The sequence below is a fragment of the Dama dama genome, chromosome 1, assembly GCF_033118175.1.
Source record: "Dama dama isolate Ldn47 chromosome 1, ASM3311817v1, whole genome shotgun sequence".
In the NCBI taxonomy this organism is placed as follows: domain Eukaryota; kingdom Metazoa; phylum Chordata; class Mammalia; order Artiodactyla; family Cervidae; genus Dama; species Dama dama.
The window spans coordinates 8,291,276-8,307,475 of NC_083681.1; the positions used below are offsets into that span (position 1 = coordinate 8,291,276).

The 16,200-nt window shown below is 39.6% G+C and overlaps 1 protein-coding gene across 1 annotated transcript in view; it reads left to right on the plus strand.

The window, feature by feature from the left end:
* Positions 1 to 16,200, plus strand: part of MMP20 (matrix metallopeptidase 20) — a 58,049-nt gene that overhangs the window by 32,707 nt on the left and 9,142 nt on the right. The window contains exons 7-8 of the mRNA XM_061143348.1: positions 4,253 to 4,389; positions 5,362 to 5,518. Of these exons, the coding sequence (XP_060999331.1) occupies positions 4,253 to 4,389; positions 5,362 to 5,518 (294 nt within the window). The remainder of the gene's footprint in view (positions 1 to 4,252; positions 4,390 to 5,361; positions 5,519 to 16,200) is intronic.

The following is a 16,200-nucleotide window of genomic DNA, read 5'->3' on the forward strand; positions in this document are numbered from 1 at the left end:
AATATGTCATAACAGTGTTTAAGCCAAGGTTTCTTGACTTTGGCACTACTGATATTTTGAGCCAGACAAGTCTATGTCATGCTGGGCTATCCAGTGCATTGTAATAGGTAAATAAAATGATATCCCTGGTTTTCACTAGACTCCAAAAGCATTACCCACTCCTAGCTGTGACAACCAAAACTATCACCACTCATTAAAAAATGTCTTCCATGTCACAAAATTATTCTTGGTTTAGAATGATACTTTACATCAATTTAATCCTCACAATACCCACAATATCCTAAGTCAAGTAAGTAATATAAGATTCTACCACCTGTGAACAGTTCTAAAAGTACATTTTGGTTTGCCTAAACTCTTAGCCATTGCACTTTACTACCTCTCACATTGAGTCATCTGGGACATCAATAACATGCAACTTCAAATGAAAGAATTGGTTTAATTTGCCTAGAGTCACTTGATTTTTAAATGAGAATTTAAAAACTCCCATGTGATTTTTAAATGAGAAATGAAAGATAATATATCCCAGCTCTAGAGTACCCAAGAAGAGAAAGCAGCTGGAAGTTAACCTCATCAGAGATGTAATTCAGAAAAAGCCTGATTATTAGACAATGTGTCTGCTTCTCCTCCTTCCCACTTTCCTCATGCTCATTATTTTAATTGCCTGAAAGGCACACTTTGTGCCTTAGAGAAAATCTAGCACAGTGACTTGAGCAGAATCAGCATTTTGGAATTACATATTGTGTTGAATTAATTGGAAAATGCTTTTTGGATTCTTCATGGGTTCCCAGTGAATCCATTTTTTGGCCTCCTTATCAAAGATGAAATTATGAGCTTTTGACTTAATCTGTTTTTCTATATTTATTACCTGATTCTTCTGGATACCCAAACAAGTGCTCACTTTGTGATGGTGAAGAGAAGGAAGTGGGGAAAGCAGTTCTTCTGGCCTCCAGAAAAGGCCAGATCTCATTGGGTAAGCGGTCAAGTTATAAACAGAGGAAAACCAGAGGTCACAAGGCTGAGAAGGAGCAAGTAGAGAAATTAGGGGGTATGATGAAAATCAAGGCAGCTGGAATTTAATTGACTCTGTCTGGCCTTAGCCACTCACTGACATTGGAGCCTCCCAGTCTTTCTGGGTCTAAGTTTTCTATCTGTTAATACATACAGTGTAAATATATAATTTCCTTGATAGATAAAGATTGGTACAGAGTAGACTAATTCAGACAACCTGAGAATACACTGGGCTACACCTAATGGAACGGTGGTGGTGGTTTAGTTACTAAATTATGTCCAACTCTTGAGACCTGATGGACTGTAGGCTGCCAGGTTCCTCTGTCCATAGGCTTTCCCAGGCAAGAATACTGGGTGGGCTGACATTTCCTTCTCCAGGGGATCTTCCTTCTCCAGGGACTGAACCCATGTTTCCTGCATTGCAGGCAGATTCTTTACTGCTGAGCCACCAGGGGCTTCCCACACCTAATAGAAGATTTTGGCCTAATTCTTACATATAACTTTAATAACACTGCTAGCTCTGTTATTTGCACTTTGCCTATTTTATGAGATTGTTGTTTCCTGCATTACCAAATGTGTGGCTGAATCTCCAACAAAATAATAATAACTAGGTGACTTGGAGCAGTTGATCAAATACATAGTTCTGTATGCAATCGATAATTGTAATTACTCTAGATATGGAAGGATACAAACAAGAGGAAATTTTTCCTGGACTGTAAGAGGCTGAGTAAGACAGGTTGGTCCAGCCCCTTGGTTACTGTTGATAGTAACAGTACACTGACTGGCCTATCAGCAAAATCTTCGCCAGACCTAGGAATGAGTTCCTTGCTCCATGGGATGAAATGGTCATGAAATGCCTCCCAAAGTATGGTCGAATTTGTAACCATGAGGGGGCCCTGTCAACTACAAATTTTTACCTACCTCTACAAGAATGAAATCGTGAGCTGGGGCAGCTACCGATTTTCAACATCCCCCGAAAAATGTTCAGGGAGAAGAGCAAAAATGAGGCACTCTGTGCTCAGGGAAAAGCTGGCAGAATGGGTTTGCAGAAGATATTTTTAGGAACTGATTTTATGAGCCTAATTTTTGTACCTCCTCATATCTAGAAAAGCACTAAAATCCCTGTGGTGACAGCTGTTCCTTGTGACAGCAGAAAGCTTCACCAGACTAGCAGAAACCTTCTGGAAAAATATGTACTTGATTATATATATTCCCTCTTCACCAAAACCAAATATATATACTGACCTTCCCTCACCCTGCATATTTGGAGCAATTTCTCAGAGCCATCTGAGGTGCTGTCTCCCAGCCTACAGTCTTCTTTTTGCCCCCAATAAAACTTAACTAACACAACAACACAACAAAAATATGTACAGTCTAGATAAGGCCATGATGTATAGGGCTTGGGGAGAGGAAGCATACCCTCAATAGACTCCTGCCACACCTATGGTAGGTGCCCAAATAATTATTTTTAAAATGGACAATATCCAGCCAAGTGGTACTTTACAGTTTATGATGCACTTTCACATGCTTTATCTCAGTTGATCCTCTTAGTGATCGCATGGGATAGGCCAGGTATTATTGTTTACATTTAAGAGATTATGAAACAAGCTTGAAGATAATGGTCAGCATTAGAGGTGCAAAGACAGCTTTCAGTTTTCTAAAACACAATGTGCTTTCCCTTCTGCACCATGATGCTGCTTAGGAACATGAAAAAAATATTCCTCTCTCTCAATAGAGCTGTTCTTTGGATTTCATCATCAGCTCACCCAGATAGCCTCACCAGACCCCTATATGCAGCATCCCTCTTATGGGGTACACTCTACGCTCCTGAACATCATGCACTTAACTCTGCATTGCATAAATTATAATGTCTAATTGGGCTTCCCGGGTGGCTCAGATGGTAAAGAATCTGCCTACAATGCAAGAGACCTGGGTGCAATCCCTGGGTTGGGAAGATCCCCTGGAGGAGGGCATGGCAACTCACTCGTGTTCTTGCCTGGAGAATCCCATGGACAGAGGAGCCTGGCCGGCTACAGTCCATGAGGGTCTCAAAGAGTCAGACCGGACTGAAGCGACTAAGCACACACAGTGTCTAACTAGTTATCCACCTCTACTACTAGATGATAGCTTCTTGAAGGCAGAGCCTGAATCTTGTTCAGTGTTTCATCCCAAGGTCTAACTCAGTGTCTGCTGATAGGTGCTCACAAATATTTGTTAAATTAACTGAAGCTCAACAGAATGTTTGAGGAGTGCCTAAATTTACCACGTGGAAAATTAAAAGTCAAAACTTTCCCTTAAGTTCTCTGTCCACAAATAATTTTATGTGTTTTTTTTTTTAATTTTAATTTTCTTTAAAAATTTTAATTTAAATTTTAATTTAAAAAAAAATTTTTTTAATTTTTAATTTTCTTTAATTTTATAAGAATGATTTTAAACTCAAAAATTCAAAATAGACCACATTTACATTGAAATTTTCAGACCAGTACCCTCGTGTATACTCCCACAATTTTATATAAATAATATTGGGAAAATGGATGGTTAAGCTGCTAAATCTTAAGTTAATGTATAGGTACCAGATTTGTGTGAACTAGTCATTAGGTCCTAAGGTATAAACACATTCAATAGATAAGTAAATAGGCAACATAATTTATAATTATTAATGTTTTTGCTGTTTTTACTGGAAGTAATTAGCATCTCCAAACCACAAAAGTTTGGCTCATTTATATAATACTCATAAAATGCACCTGAATGGCTACCTTTATGAGATTTTAATTTTCAAAAGATCTGATTCATGTTGATGTTTGGCAGAAACCAACAAAATTCTGTAAAGCAGTTATCCTTCAATTAAAAAATAAATTTAAAAAAAATTTAAAAACCACAAACACACACACACAATAAAAAAAATCAGAAGAGGAATGGGAAATTTATAGCAAATGATACTTGGAATAGGAAGGTGCACAGCTTAAGTGTATACATCATTGATGTCAACCCCTGCTATTTCCTTCCATGCTTTGAACATCCTTAAATAAATGAAGGAAAAAGAATTACAGAGATGCTAAAAGAATGAGAAGGAAAAAGAAACGGATTACTAAAGCCAAAATATATATATTCTACTTAAAAACAAGACATGGGCAAGAGGCATTTAGAAATTGCCTCTGAAGTGTGGTTTGCCATATATTGCAGTCCAAGTTCAGTTGAAGATCTGAGTCAACCCTGATCTTATTTCTTTTCTGTCACCAAATAGGATTTTCTGGCGTCGGCAGGTTCACTTGATGTCAGGGATCCGGCCCAGCACCATCACCAGCTCCTTCCCCCAACTTATGTCCAATGTGGATGCAGCTTATGAAGTGGCTGAGAGGGGCACAGCCTACTTCTTTAAAGGTACGCTGAAGATCGCCAAGAAAGAAGTGGAGGGGTACAGGATACAGTGTGTCTGGAGCACCCAGAACCATCAGTGTTTGTTAGTGACCACAGAGCAATTCCAGCCATTCCTGCTCCTCAGACTGGGGATGAAACATCCCTCTACTGTATTGTGATGCTGACAACAGTGACGGTGACTATCAAACTCTCCCAGAGCCAAAGATGCAGTCCGGTGAGGCTCGGTGATAAGCGAGTGTCCGGGAAGCTAGAAACCTGCTCCCTGCCCCGCCCTGCCACCCCCCTCCCCAGACCTCTGCTCTGAGTGACATGGTATTCTCTGCTGAGAGCCTCTAATTCACAAAAGTCAGTGTGGAAACCTCAGCAAAACAGTACAAGCATCTGGGAGCAGAGAGACGCCTGGACTCTGTCTCCAGCCCTTTACTATTTGAGTGCCTTAGGGAAGTTATCCAATTGCTCTGCATCTTCATTTCTTCCTGTGCAAAATAGTTATAGTAATAACAACCTTGAAGATGTGACTGTAGCTAGCCAATGGAAATTGTCCAGCAAATGTTAGCTATCAGTTTAGATTGTATTTTCTTAATGCCAAGGGCTGAGGATAGAAGATTAGTGCCAATTTAAGCAAGAATCAGCATTTGTGTTTCATTTGCCCCTTCCTTCTCTTTCACACATATATAAGACTGAAATGAGATTGTACAGATGAAAAGTATCTTGAAAAAAATGAATGTGTTGCATTTAAGACACAGTTGTATCAGTATTATTGCCTTCATAAGGCATAACTAGGGATTTCTGCCTCCAGGGCAAGTTTTAAGTCTTTTACTGAACTGAATAGAGACTTGTATCTCCTCCTGGGTTTTAGCCATGGCAAATATCCCATAAACTAGCTCCATTTGTAATCCTGCATAGAAATCCTAATGAGTGAAGGGCATCACTAAACAGTACGGAGTTTTTGTAAACTTTAATTTCTGGTTCTAGGACCCCACTATTGGATAACAAGAGGATTCCAAATGCAAGGTCCTCCTCGGACTATTTATGACTTTGGGTTCCCAAGACATGTGCAGCGAATAGATGCCGCGGTCTATCTCAAGGATGCACAGAAGACCCTTTTCTTTGTGGGAGATGAATACTACAGGTATGACTTTTCTCTTTGTGATTGTCCAGCTGTATTCAATGAGAAGGAAAAATCCTTTTGCTGAAAAGAATGCAAGGCAAATTTACAATAGGCCCATTGGCTCTTCTCAGTCACTAGGGTGTCATTTACTGATGGTTGACACTGTCTTCAAGATACAGAACCATCCAAATAAGTGAAACATTCATTCAATAATTCCATTGTTTGGTGTCTAACACATGAAACATCCTAATCTTTCAAAGCACTCATTAGCTGGATGCCCAGTGGCCTAAAAGAGTGGAAGTACTATTCCCAATACATACCTACCATGAATGCCTTGAAAGAAGAACTGATTCCTTCTTACGTGAGTATATCTTATTGATGCATGAATATCACTGCACTCCAGAATGCTCTGTGATTTTGTACAAAATGAATGTGGTGATGACTGTGGGGCTCTTTGAAGGAAATTTTTGCTGAAAGGCAAAGGCCTTATTGCTATGTTCTTTAACCTAGAACATGAAAATTCTTCTTATCCAAACAAAGATCATGTATAATTTCCAGGCCTGTCTTATAAAAGGTTACTATGAGCAGATTCAATCACTGTACACAGGGTCACACTTCGTCTCTCCTGATTCATCTCACTACCTTAACTGACTCACGTTGAAGAACTAGGTACAACTTTGTCAAGCTCTGCCTCTACACCTTCTCTAGTCACAGTTCTCACTTGAGCATTCCTTGTCTTTCTGAACTTTAAGAGAGAAGCAAAAAAAAAAAAAAAGAGAGAGAGAGAGAGAAGCAAAAACAGATTCTAAACAGGTAACTATGCTAAACTCTGTAGGTCTATGTTAGGACCTTGTTGGCAGTGGAAAACAACTCAGCTTTGGTCTAAGGGTTTTCATTTTATTTTATATTACCTATTTTTAATGACCATATCTGTGGTATAAAATAAATTTATAAATACATATCTATCATCTTCCTCTACTTCTTCAGTTTAGAGCTGAAAACGTAATCTAACAGAAGCACAGATATACTTCAGGAAAACTTATTTCATAAAAATGAATGTCACATGTGGACCCTCCTGACTCTTCTGAGGCACTGAGAGCCTTGGAAGCGTTGCTCAAAGTGTCTTGTGTTGTCATGCGTTGACACTTCCAGTCCAGTGTTTAACCACTAAGCCAGCTAATTTTCTTTCAGAACTTCCTTTATAAAATAGGAATAGTTATTCACTTATTAAGTCCCTAGTATCTGCTGGCCATGTTCTCCAAAGTTTTTCTTCAAGATAAGGTGGCTGTCATCACCATGCTGACCTACAGGGAGATACATATTAAGAAACTCAACTCCCATTTTAGGTTTTCAGAGAATGGTGTCCAGAGATGGAGTGTATGAGCTGGCATGTCAGAGTGTGAGTTGTGATTATCCATTTAACTTGTCAAAGTCTGTTCACAGCTTGATTCTCCCTGGGGGGATTATCCACTCTCATGGTTTCTATTATCCATTCATTGCCTAGGACTTTGGTTCTAGTCTTTGGACTAATACCACTACCCACCAGAACCCAAAGTCAAACACATACCTGCAACCAAGCAGGACTGAGGCTGAACAGCTAACATGAGGAGCTTGGTGAAAGGTTTTTAATTCTCTGTAAATTAAGGAATGGGAGGGAGAGGATCTCTGATATTAATGATGGCTAATAACCCCTGTGGAAATAATACTGAAACTTTCCAACTGAACCTCTATGAGATTCTATTAAGGAAAAGTCTTTGGCAATCTAGATAAAACAAATTCATTGAAGGTTGGCCTAGGACATTAATTCAAATATTAAAGAGCTCATTTTGCCAGAAAGGAAAAGAAACCACAGTGGCCAATTTTGATATTAACCTCCCTGGGTTACTGAGAGTATTTAGTGAAATAATGGATGCAGCTACCTAATATACTGCCTAACATATTGCAGGTGCTCAAAAAGAGTAACTCTTTAGTAATAAAAGGAACTTATATGGTTGTTGTTGGCCAGTTGCTCAGTCATGTCCAACACTTTGCCACCCCATGGACTGCAGCACACCATGCTTCCTGGTCCATCACCAACTCCCAGAACTACTCAAACTCATGTCCGTTGAGTGGGTGATGCCATCCAGCCATCTCATCCTCTGTTGTCCCCTTCTCCTTCTGCCTTCAATATTTCCCAGTATCAGGGTCTTTTCAAATGAGTCAGCTCTTTGCATCAGGTGGCCAAAGTATTGGCGCTTCACCTTCAGCATCAGTCCTTCCCATGAATATTCAGGACTGATTTCCTTTAGGATGGACTGGTTGGAATCCTTGTAGTCCAAGGGACCCTCAAGAGTCCACTGTTCTCCAACACCACAGTTCAAAAGCATCAATTCTTCAGCACTCAGCTTTCTTTATAGCCCAACTCTCACATCCACACATGACTATCGGAAAAACAACAGCCCTGACTAGATGGACCTTTGTTGGCAAAGTAGTGTCTCTGCTTTTCAATATGGAGTCTAGGTTGGTCATAGCTTTTCTTCCAAGGAGCAAATGTCTTTTAATTTCATGGCTGCAGTCACCATCTGCAGTGATTTTGGAGCCCAAGAAAATAAAGTCTGTCACTGTTTCCATTGTTTCCCCATCTATTTGCCATGACGTGATGGGACCAGATGCAATGATCTTTGTTTTTTGAATGTTGAGTTTTAAGTCAGCTTTTTCACTCTCCTCTTTCACTTTCCTCAAAAGCTCTTTAGTTCTTCTTCACTTTCTGCCATAAGGGTGGTGTCATCTGCATATCTGAGATTATTGATATTTCTCCCAGCAATCTTGATTCCAGCTTGTGTTCATCCAGCCCTGCATTTCACATGATGTACTCTGCATATACGTTAAATAAGCAGGGTTCCCAATTTGGAACCAGTCTGTTTTTCCATGTCCAGTTCTAACTGTTGCTTCTTGACCTGCATACAGGTTTCTCAGGAGACAGGTCAGATGGTCTGGTATTTCCATGTCTTAAAGAATTTTCCACACATTATTGTGACCCACCCATCAAAGGCTTTAGCATGGTCAATGAAGCAGAGGTTGATGTTTTTCTGAAAGTCTCTTGCTTTTTCAATGATCCTACAGATGTTGGCAATTTGATCTCTGGCTCCTCTGCCTTTTCTAAATCCAGCTTGAACATCTGGAAATTGTTGGTTTATGTACTGTCGAAGCCTGGCTTGGAAAATGTTGAGTATTATTTTGCTAGCCTGTGAGATGAGTGCAATTGTGCGGTAGTTTGAATATTTTTTGGTGTTGCCTTTTTTTGGGATTGGGATGAAAACGGACCTTTTCCAGTCCTGTAGCCACTGCTGAGTTTTCCAAATTTGCTGGCATATTGAGTGCAGCACTTTAACAGTATCATCTTTTAGGATGTGAAATAGCTCAGCTGGAATTCCATCACCTCCACTAGCTTTGTTTGTAGTGATGCTTCCTAAGGCCCACTTGACTTGACACTCCAGGATGTCTGGCACTATGTGAGTGATCACACCATCATGGTTATCTGGGTCATTAAGATATTTTTTGTATAGTTCTTCTGTGTATTCTTGCCACCTCATAATATCTTCTGTTAGGTCCATATGGTTTCTGTCCTTTTTTTGTGACCATCTTTGCATGAAATATTCCCTCAGTATCTCTAATCTTCTTGAATAGATCTCTAGTCTTTCTCATTCTATTGTATTCCTCTATTTCTTTGCACTGATCACTCAGGAAGGCTTTCTTATCTCTCCTTGCTATTCTTTGGAACTCCATTCAGATGGATATATCTTTCCTTGTCTCCTTTTCCTTCAGCTTCTCTTCTTTTCTCAGCTATTTGTAAGCCCTTCTCAGACAACCATTTTGCCTTTTTGCATTTCTTTTTCTTGGGGATGGTCTTGATCACTGCCTCCTCTACAGTGTCACGAACCTCCATCCGTCATCCTTCAAGCATTTTGTCTATTAGATCTAATCCCTTGAATCTATTTGTCACTTCCACTGTATAATTGTAAGTGATTTGATTTAGGTCATACCTGAATGGTCTAGTGGTTTTCCCTACTTTCTTCAATTTAAGTCTGAATTTGGCAATAAGGAGTTCAAGATCTGAGCTACAGTCAGTTCCCAGTCTTGTTTTTGCTGACTGTATAGAGCTTCTCCATCTTCAGCTGCAAAGAATATAATCAATATGATTTTGGTATTGACCATCTGGTGATGTCCTTGTGTAGAGTTGTCTCGTGTTGTTTGAAAAGGGTGTTTGCCATAACCAGTGTGTTCTCTTGGCAAAACTCTGTTATCCTTTGCCGTGCTTCATTTTGGACTGCAAGGTCAAACTTGCCTGTTATTCCAGGTATCTCTTGACTTGCTACTTTCGCATTCCAGTCCCCCATGATGAAAAGGACATCTCTTTTTCAGTTCTAGAAGGTCTTTTATGTCTTCACAGAACCATTCAACTTCAGTTTCTTCAATATTAGTGGTTGGGGCATAGACCTGGATTGTTGTGATATTGAATGGTTTGTCTTGAAAACACACAGAGATCATTCTGTCGTTTTTGAGATTGCACCCAAGTACCACATTTCAGACTGTTTTGTTGACTATGAGAGCTATTCCATTTCTTCTAAGGGATTCTTGCCCACAATAGATACAATGGTCACCTGAATTAAATTCACCTATTCTAGTCCATTTTAGTTCACTGATTCCTAGAATGTCACTCTTGCCATCTCCTGTTTGAACTTATATGGTAATTAACAAATAATTGCTTAAAATATTGTGATAATTAACAAGTGATTGCTTAAACCTAAATATTCCTATATATAGCAATCCAGTCAAAGAGTTCATCAAAGAGAATTTTCTTTTTAAACACTGAAGTACCTTGACATTGCACTGAAATCTCTGCTTCTGGCAAGGCAGATACAGTACTTTCAGCAATGGGAGTCTTCTATTTTACACTCTCCAATACACACACTGGTTTGCACAATAAGAAATATGACAAATAACCTTGACCTACAGCTCAGAAGTTCAGGAAAAGCTAATGTATCATTTTTATTAATAACTGCCCCCCTGTGTTTGACACATTTTGCTCAATAGGGCCTCATGTGTATGATATCTTATAGTCTATAAAGCCCTGTATCAGATAGAAATTATGTTCAGCTGCTAGAAAGAGAGACAGTAATAGTTGTGATTTAAATACCACAAGGGGTTTTTCTCTCATATATGTAGAATGTCTGAAGTTTTATAGGTTTAGAGCTGGTAAGACAGGTCCATGGCCATTAGGGTCCCAAGTTCCTTCTGACATTTTGCTCTAGTATTAACAGGTAGCTTCCACTCATGATTGCCACAGGATTCCAGGTGGCCAGTGGTGCCTCAGTCATTACATCCTATGCTAAATAGGAAGAAGTTGGGCTGAAAAGAAAGAGGAAGGAGGCAATGAAGTTCTATAGGTAAAGCACTTGGACACACCCAAAAATACCGAAAGCTCAAGTTACACACCAATAATTTTACTATATTGATACCCCTGGGCAGTGCATTAGGATTTACTCTCCTTAGTCATCCCTCAGGTTCTTCTTTGGTCCTCATGCTAGTTCAGTCTGTGGTACAAATAATGTGCCAATGGAAGAGAAGTCTCTAGATATGATTGTTGTCAGGGAAATTCTCCATGAACCCCTAGGGCTGGGGGCCCGTTTTAGTGAAATGAAGTGCCATTAAAAAACTACTGAATAGCTTCCTCCACTGAGGACTGAGTGCTGGCTTGGGTCAAGTTGATTCAGGGGACTTCACTGGTGGCTCAGGGTAAAGAATCTGCCTGAAATGCATGAGAATACCTGCAATGCAGGAGACTGCCTGCAGTGTAGAAGACTGGGGTTCAGTCCCTGGGTTAGGAAGATCTCCTGGAGAAGATCTCCTTCCAGTTGCAGAAATGGCAACCCATTCCAGCATTCTTGCCTGGAGAATCCCATGGGCAGAGGAGCCTTGTGGGCTATAATTCTTGAGGGTGCAAGAGTGGGACACGACTTAGTGACTAAATCACCACCACCACCTAAGAGTAGGAAACCACATGTCAGTGTAACAGTAACTTACAGAGGAGCAGACACAGAACTACAAAGTGAAACCCAAATGGGGCTCTGCCAGGCTGATGCCAGCACATACTGCCCCACCAAATGACACATCAGGTAAGCTTTACTAACAAGGGCTACTTCCCCATTCATCTGTCTGCTTTTATTCCTTCCTTTCCTATTCTAGACAGCCTCAACGATCCATCCAGTTTCTTTCTTTATGTTACTTCTGCCACCTCTAGATAATTTCTCCCTGTAAGTATTTTCCCTTACTTACTAACACCAGAGCGGTGATTACACCAAGAAGCTTCTGAGGACTCTGGGAGCAGAGGGGTGCCATCAACTCCACCATGCTTTGAGATGGTCAGTTCAGTTCAGTCGGTCATGTCCAGTTCTTTGTGACCCACACCAGGCCTCCCTGTCCATCACCAACTGCTGGAGTCCACCCAAACCCATGTCCATTTAGTCAGTGATGCCATCCAACCATCTCATCCTCTGTCGTCCCCTTCTCCTCCTGCCCTCAATCCCTCCCAGCATCAGGGTCTTTTCCAATGAGTCAACTCTTCGCATCAGGTGGCCAAAGTATTGGAGTTTCAGCTTCAACACCAGTCCTTCCAATGAACACCAAGGACTGATCTCCTTTAGGATGGACTGGTTGGATCTCCTTGCTATCCAAGGGATGCTCAAGAGTCTTCTCCAACACCACAGTTCAAAAGCATCAATTCTTTGGAACTCAGCTTTCTTTATAGTCCAGTTCTCACATCCATACATGACCACTGGAAAAACCATAACCTTGACTAGATGGACCTTTGTTGACAAAGTAATGTCTCTGCTTTATAATATGCTATCTAGGTTGGTCATAACTTCCCTTCCCAAGAGTAAGCGTTTTTAAATTTCATGGTTGAAATCACCATCTGCAGTGATTTTGGAGCCCCAAAAAATAAAGTCATCCACTGCACTATTTCCACTGTTTCCCCGTCTATTTCCCATGAAGTGATGGGACCGGATGCAATGATCTTAGTTTTCTGAATGTTGAGCTTTAAGCCAACTTCTTCACTCTCCTCTTTCACTTTCATCAAGAGGCTCTTTAGTTCTTCTTCACTTTCTGCCAGAAGGGTGGTGTCATCTGCATATCTGAGGTTATTGATATTTCTCCTGGCAACCTTGATTCTAGCTTGTGCTTCCTCCAGCCCAGCATTTCTCATGATGTACTCTGCATAGAAGTTAAATAAGCAGGGTGACAATATACAGCGTTGGCATACTCCTTTTCCTATTTGGAACCAGTCTGATATTCCCATCTCTTGAAGAATTTTCCAGTTTATTGTGATCCACAAAGTCAAAGGCTTTGGCATAGTCAATAAAGCAGAAATAGATGTTTTTCTGGAACTCTCTTGTTTTTTTGATGATCCAGCGGATGTTGGCAATTTTATCTCTGGTTCCTCTGCCTTTTCTAAAACCACTTGAACATCTGGAAGTTCATCGTTCATGTATTGCTGAAGCCTGACTTGGAGAATTGTGAGCATTACTTTACTAGCATGTGAGATGAGTGCAATTGTGTGGTAGTTTGAGCATTCTTTGGGATTGCCTTTCTTTGGGATTGGAATGAAAACTGACCTTTTCCAGTCCTGTGGCCACTGCTGAGCTTTCCAAATTTGCTGGCATATTGAGTGCAGCACTTTCACAGCATCATCTTTTAGGATTTGAAATAGCTCAACTGGAATCCCATCACATCCACTAGCTTTGTTCGTAGTGATGCTTTCTAAGGCCCACTTGACTTCACATTCCAGCATGTCTGGCTCTAGGTAAGTTCGAGTGATCAATCACATCATCATGATTATTTGGGTTGTGAAGATCTTTTTTCTACAGTTCTCTGTGTATTCTTGCCACCTCTTCTTAATATCTTCTGCTTCTGTCAGTGTTGTCTAAAATTTGTGTAAAATGACTTACAAATGTATAGGTACAAGCTCTTTTCCACTCCTAAATCATTCTGTCTATACAGATAGACTAGAAGCATGATTGACACTCAGTCGTGTCTGACTCTTTGCGACCCCATGGACTATATAGTCCATGGAATTCTCCAGGCCAGAATACTGGAGTGGGTAGCCTTTCCCTTCTCCAGAGGATCTTCCCAACCCAGGTCTCCCACATGGCAGGTGGATTCTTTACCAGCTGAGCCACAAGAGAAGCCCATTGGAGTGGGTAGCCTATCCCTTCTGTGAAGGATCTTCCTGACCCAGGAATCCAACCGAGATCTCCTGCATCTCAGGTGGATTCTTTAGCACCTGAGCTATCAGGGAAGCCCAAAATAGGATACAGTCTTCCAGATTCTTTCCTTCCTGGATACCTCAAGAATGCTGAAACTGGATCTGTTTATTTAAAGATTTTATAGTTGATCAAAATAAATAAATAAATAATAGTAACAAAAATAAGAAAGATGGATAGATTTCAAAATCTTATTTTTTAATCTTTTTTTTTAAATATTACCAAACTACTGCATTCATGCCCGTATTGGTCATGATTACATGTCAAGCTGTGTACTAAGACCTTGACACTCATGACAAGGCACAAAGTTTGCTGTTTCAGAGTGTAGACAGGATTAAGAGAATGTTCATCTCAACTCTGGCATGTTGGATCATCTTTCTGTTGGATCATTTCTGGATGCAGAAATAGCATCTACTTCATTGAGTTGTGGAAATCAATGAGAAAAGTGTGAAATTCCTGTCGTATAGTAAGGACTCAATTCTTATTGGGTGTTATTAATGCCCTCAGCAAGTTGTACAGTTGAAAGTAAATGTATAGATAACTAATTAAAAGCAACCCAGATGCCGCAAGTGGCCTCATGGAAGACTGTGCAGGGATCAGTGGGGCAGAACAAGAAGGAAATGGCCAATTCTAGCAAAATTGTCCAGAAAGAGTTTTTAGAGGAAGCAATGACTGAGCTTCATTCTGAGAGTTGAGTAGGAGTTTCCCAGACAGGATGGGCAGGGTGTTTTCCAGGCAGAGAGAGCAGTTATGCAAAGGCACTGATGCATGAAAAAGCCTATGTTTAGGAGGAAAACCTCAAGTAGTTCAGTATGATTAGAACGTGGGCTGGGATGAGAGATGTGGCCCAAGGATGGAGATCAGGAAGGGCCTGTGCCTTTCCTGGAGATCAGTGCTAATTTAGAGAAAATAGGGATATCTGTAAAGGTCTTAAACAGGGAAGTAACTCATTAAGGTTTTTGTTATATCACTCTGGAAGCAGTGCGGTTATGTTATAGGGAGACAAGACTGAAAATCAGTCAAACCAGTTAAGCCAGAAGGTAGTGGGAAACATCTTCAGAGTGCCTAAGGAAAGAATGCTCAACCAAGAATCCTATATTCTGCAAAGCTATCTTTCAAAGATGAAGGTAAAATGAAGACATTCCCAAATAAACAAAAACAGAGGATTTACCACTATCATCTTCCTAACAAGAAGTACTAAAGAAAATTCTTCAAGCAAGTAAACCCAGGCAGTAATTTGAAAATTTGAATCCACAGTAAAAAAAAGAACACCAGTAAGTGCAATTATGAAATTATAAAAGATAGTATAAATGTATATTTCCTCTAATTGTTAAATTAGCTGTATAAAATCATATATATATACAATTGTATTGTTGGGCCTATAGCATATAGAAAGATTTGTTTCTTTCTGAAGAAAGCAGAGTATGGTAAGTTAAAATATGTATGTTATGCTCTGTAGCAACTACTAAGAAAATAACTCTATTAAGTGAAGTGAAAAAAATCACAAAAGAAATTTAAATGGTTCTTTGGAAATTTGTAACTAATGCAAAAGAAAGCATAAGGAGGGAAAAGGAACTAAAAAATGTGTGGGATACGTAGAAAACAGAAGTGATATAAATCCCATTATATCAGTAATATTAAATGTGAATAGATTAAGCAATTTAATCAAATTACAAAGGCTGTCATACTGATTTAAAAAGCAAGATGCCACTGTGTACTCAAAGATACAAATAGACTGAAAGTTAAAAGGATGGGGAAAAAAAAAATATATATATATATATAGATCATGGAAACCATGGCCATAAGAAAGCCAGGGCAGTTATGATATCAGGCAACACGAAGTATTAAAACAATACTTTTAAGATAAAAAGTATACTAGGAATAGACAGGGACAATTTATAATGAAAGGCAGATTATTCTACTAAAAATATAAGACAACCTAACAATAAGGCCCCAAAATGCATGAAGCAAAGAAACTGACAAAAATGAAGAGAGAAAACAACCTGTGAAATAATCATATTTGGATACCTCAGTTCTTCATGTTCAATAATGGACAGAACAACTGGAAAACAAGATCAATTAGGAAAGGAAGATTTGAACAGCACTATAAGCCACCTACACCTAATAGATATCTATGGAACACTTCACTCAGTAAAAGAAGACTACAGATTCTACTTAAGTGTATGTGGAACATTGTCCAGGATAGATAAGAAGTTAGGCCAAAAGAGAAGCCTCAATAAATTTAAAATCATTGAAATTATACAAAATACCTCTTCTGATTACAATGGAATTAAGCTAGAAACAAATACCTGAAAGAAAACTGGAAAATTTACAAATAAATGGAAATTATATATCACACTCTTCAACAACCAATGGGCTAAAGAAGAAATCACAAGAGAAATT